At 46.9% G+C, this 5046-nt stretch overlaps 1 protein-coding gene across 1 annotated transcript in view; it reads right to left on the bottom strand.

Moving 5' to 3' along the window:
- STK32B (serine/threonine kinase 32B) overlaps positions 1-5046 on the bottom strand; it is a gene marked incomplete at its 5' end in the record, with an annotated part of 406524 nt that overhangs the window by 84875 nt on the left and 316603 nt on the right. Inside the window, one exon of the mRNA XM_010847794.1 lies at positions 3864-3901. Within this exon, the coding sequence (XP_010846096.1) occupies positions 3864-3901 (38 nt within the window). The remainder of the gene's footprint in view (positions 1-3863; positions 3902-5046) is intronic.

Raw genomic sequence — 5046 nt, 5'->3', positions numbered from 1 at the left:
GGGCCAAAGAACTAAATAGACATTTCTCCAAAGAAGACATACAGATGGCTAACAAACACATGAAAAGATGCTCAACATCACTCATTATCAGAGAAATGCAAATCAAAACCACATTGAGGTACCATCTCACACCAGTCAGGATGGCTACGATCCAAAAGTCTACAAATAATAAATGCTGGAGAGGGTGTGGAGGAAAGGGAACCCTCTTAACCTGTTGGTGGGAATGCAAACTAGTACAGCCACTATGGAGAACAGTGTGGAGATTCCTTAAAAAACTGGAAATAGAACTGCCTTATGATCCAGCAATCCCACTGCTGGGCATACACACTGAGGAAACCAGAAGGGAAAGAGACACGTGTACCCCAATGTTCATCGCAGCACTGTTTATAGTAGCCAGGACATGGAAGCAACCTAGATGTCCATCAGCAGATGAATGGATAAGAAAGCTATGGTACATATACACAATGGAGTATTACTCAGCCATTAAAAAGAATACATTTGAATCAGTTCTAATGAGGTGGATGAAACTGGAGCCTATTATACAGAATGAAGTAAGCCAGAAAGAAAAACACCAGTATACTAACGCATATATATGGAATTTAGAAAGATGGTAACAATAACCCTGTGTACGAGACAGCAAAAGAGACACTGATGTATAGAATAGTCTTATGGACTCTGTTGGAGGGGGAAAGGGTGGGAAGATTCGGGAGAATGGCATTGAAACATGTAAAATATCATGTATGAAACGAGTTGCCAGTCCAGGTTCGATGCACGATACTGGATGCTTGGGGCTGGTGCGCTGGGACGACCCAGGGGGATGGTGTGGGGAGGGAGGAGGGAGGAGGGTTCAGGATGGGGAACACATGTATACCTGTGGCGGATTCATTTTGATATTTGGCAAAACTAATACAATTATGTAAAGTTTAAAAATAAAATAAAATTAAAAAAAAATGCAACTATGAGTGGTGATGGATATTACCAGTTGATTGTGGAGCTGATTTCACAATGTATATGTGTATTAAATCATCATGTTGTACACCTTTTAAAAATCACATTGTACAACATATTGTACTACATATATACAGTTTTTATTTTCCAGTAATACCTCAATAGAGCTGGAGGGAAAAGAAAGGCAACAATGACTAAGAAAGGAAAAAAAGAAAAGCTAATGAGATTCTATCTGCTGTCATAAATCAGAGAAAGGAAAACCATGGTCACAGCCTCCTCTCCTGTCCTTCTCTCCTGGGGAGACTTGTGTTTTCTGAGAATCTCTGCTCCTAATTTTCCTTCTGCACTTTCTGAAAAGGCACCCACTGGATGCTAAAGATGAAGGAGGGGAGGGTATCAGCCACTCACTCCTTAGTGTGTTAGTGTTCAGTGCTCTGTTCCCATACCAAGCTTGATAAAATAGGATCTTAGAGAAGAGAGACAAGGGTCCAGTAAGAGGTGCTTGGGGAGTGTGTGGAATGCTGCAAAACTATAGCACAGGGTCAGGACACTGTATAAGTGGGTGGTGAAGGACAAGGTGACTGCAGCGATGAAATTAAAAGACATTTACTCCTTGGCAGGAAAGTTATGACCAACCTAGATAGCATATTGAAAAGCAGAGACATTACTTTGCCAACAAAGGTCCGTCTAGTCAAGGCTATGGTTTTTCCTGTGGAAACATATGGATGTGAGAGTTGGACTGTGAAGAAGGCTGAGTGCCAAAGAATTGACGCTTTTGAACTGTGGTATTGGAGAAGACTCTTGAGAGTCCCTTGGACTGCAAGGAGATCCAACCAGTCCCTCCTAAAGGAGACCAGTCCTGGAACTGAACTGACTGACAGGGAGGAAATATGAAAAATGCGAAAGGGCTGAGGTGGAGAGGTGAGGCCGAGTGCAGAAGGGGAGGAAGGAAAGGATGGATGCAGATCCAGGAACTCAGGAGCGAGGGAACGCAGAGAAGGTGGTGTGAGCTGTGGCCCGAGGCTAGGCTGTAGCGTCGGGCAGGAACTGTGGCATCAGGCAGGCCCAGCTACCCCACAGGCTCCCTGAATCTCCTTTCTTCGTAGATGAAGCAGCTGAATTATTCCTATTGCCTGGTGTTCCTGTCTTGATTTTGCTTTCCAGAAGGAAAGCTGCCCAGGGTCTGAAAGGTCTTTTTCCCAAAGTCTCTCTCAGTCAGTAGGCAGGGCTCCGAGGATTCCAGCCAGAACCCTGCTTCCCAGGCCCCTGGCTTCCAGGACAGCCCTGCCAGGGGTCCTGCATCACTCAGCCTGGGCCTCCGCTTGCCTCCACCTCACCTGCTTCCGTGGTCTGAGCAGAGAAAGGATAGGGGAGGCTGAGTCCTATAAGCTAACACAGCCCTCATGAGCACCTCTTATGTCTCGGTGCTGGGAGCCCTCACTGTCCCGTCTTACACCTTCACGGCCCTGCCAGGTGGTATTACTTCTGCTATGTAACCTGCCCAAAGACACACAGCTAGTTGGGGGACCAGTTGAGACTCGGGTCTGGGGTTCCTGACTTTTACATACAAACTGGGGACCCTGATTTGCATCCTCAGCTCTGCCCAGTTTTCCCTGGCATCCTGAGGTTGTCCTTGCTCTTTCATCAGGAGTCCAGGGATTTCAACTCACTGCCCCAAGGTATGTGGTCTGGTTTTAGCCTCTGGCAGGAGATTGGAGCGCTGAGGGTCCCATCCACCATTCCCATTCTGCCTCCCAATACCAAAGGGTTTACACAGTGAGGTAGGATTCCCTGAGACACACGAGTCCTAGAGAGGCTTCGAGCCACAGCATCAGCCTGCGTGGAGTCGGGGAGGGAGGTCTAGCACAGTTGTGTGGAAGAGTCGACAGATTCATCTCTGGATGATTCAGCAGCATCTCATGGATTTTTCCCCACCTGCTCACTCCAGCCCACCCTCCCCCAAACCCTTGAGGGATTAGTTCCTGAAAGAACATCAGTGAATTAAGTCTTCAAGTCCACCATGATTGGACTTGGCTTTACAGCCAACAGCGGCTATATATCGGCAGCTATAAAGGTGCCATTGGCATGGACTGCAGTGGACTGTCAATCATTGCTGGGTTGTACCCTGGACTCATGGTCCTAACTTGGTTGGATACCACATGCCGGGGGTTGACTCAGAACACCAAGGCCCAGGTTCTCTAAAGCAGGGTCTGTCCTCTGCTTCTTACCAAGCCTCCCAGGGGATTCTGATAAGACCAGAGTCAGAAAGCCACTGACAGGGAACTATCTCCATAGACCAGCAGTGTCAGGCTCAACTGGGAGCAGTGAGAAATGCAGAGTCCCAGATCCAACTCAATCTACTGAATCAGTTTAAGAATCTGCCCTGACTCCTCATGAAAGCTTGAGAAGCCCGGGTGAGGAAAGGCTTTAGCAGATTACTGATGATTGATGTCTAGCTCACCAAGCATACTCTATCTCACTTGATCCCATGACAATCAGGAAGGTGGGTACCATTTTGTCTGTTTTACTGAAGAAGACATGGAGGCTTTGAGAGGTGAGTGTGAGTGACTTTTCTGAAGCCCTTAGGTTCACAGGTTGGGGGGCAGGGGTGGGAGACTCAGAGCCTCCACCCCTGTATCCCATTCCCACTTCTGCCCTGTCATTCTCACACCAGGATGTGGACAATGATGTCTTCGGATGTGAAACCTTCAGACACGTTGGACTCGACTCACCACGGCAGGACACAGACCAGAAACTTACACAGGTGTCTGTTCACCAGGATTGAAACAAAAAAGGCTTTCTAGTCAACCCCAAAATACAACTCACCAGGACCCGCCCCCCGCACCCACCCAGATTCCCAGAGTGTCAAAATTGCCACTGAAACAGTCTCTAGAAAGCATTCATAACAGGCTTACCATGTTCGTCCAGCAATATGTTGTCTGGCTTGATGTCTCTGCAAGAGAAAACAGAGAAGCTGAAAATATGATTCCTTGAGTGCATGGAGGAGCACATGTCAAACACGACAGCTGTGGACAGATACCTGACAACACCCAGTGTGCTTGTATCTCCCCCAGCGTGAAGGCTCAGACAGCAAGCAGGACGGTTATTATTATTACGAAAGCAGAGCCCCATGCTCTTACTTTTCTCTTCCTGGAACTGCAAGTGGATTGTGTGAGTATGTTTTTTCCTGAATTTTTAATGATGTCTGGCCAGTTGACTCCCAGGAGTGACTGCTCACTGAGCCCTGGGTCTCTTCGGTGGGTACAGACAATTTTGCTTCCTGGTGGAATTTAGCCCTCCCTCCTTGGTAGGTACTAACCTCCCAGGTTTAATGTCCTTTGTTCCATAGACCTGGGAATTGCAGCTCTAGGAGGGTCAGTAACTTGTCCGGGTCAGAGATGGACCACAGCCTCTGCTAGTTTTTGTATGATCTCAGGAGATGGGACATTTATTATACAGAAGTGAACGGAGCATGCATTTCTAAAATCTGTGATTTTAATATGGAGCTTCAGAAAGCACATGCATGTTCATGATGAGTACATCAGGGTTGAAGGTGTCAATTGAGTTTCTTGAAAGATCACACCCAGCAATCAACCAGTTTTTGCAGTTTGTGAGCTTAGGAGGTTTTCTACATTTTTAAAGGATTGTAAAAAGCAAAACAAGACACACACGTAGCACACGAAGCAAAAATGAAAAGAAATGTATCACACACACTGATGTGGCCCTCAAAATCTGAAATAGTTATTATCTGGTCCTTTTAGAAGGTTGCTGATCCGGTTTAGGGCTTCCCTGGTGGCTCAGATGGTAAAAAAAAATCTGCCTGTAATACGAGAGACCCAGGTTTGATCCCTGGGTCAAGAAGATCCCCTGGAGAAGGGAATGGCAACCCAGTCCAGTATTCTTGCCTGGAGAATATCAAGGACAGATGAGCCTAGCGGGCTATAGTCCATGGGATCGCAGAGTCCGACACAACTGAGCGACTAACACTTTCACTTTTAGGGTAACAGTGGGCCATGTGCAGCAAAATCTGAGCTAGGCAGTTTCTGAAAAATTCAGCTCTCCTCATCTTTAAAGCAAAGGGCCCCCAACTCAAAGCTG

This window comes from Bison bison, unplaced genomic scaffold, assembly GCF_000754665.1.
Source record: "Bison bison bison isolate TAMUID 2011002044 unplaced genomic scaffold, Bison_UMD1.0 scf7180017864255, whole genome shotgun sequence".
Classification (NCBI taxonomy): Eukaryota; Metazoa; Chordata; class Mammalia; order Artiodactyla; family Bovidae; genus Bison; species Bison bison.
This window is presented reverse-complemented; position numbering and strand designations above follow the sequence as displayed.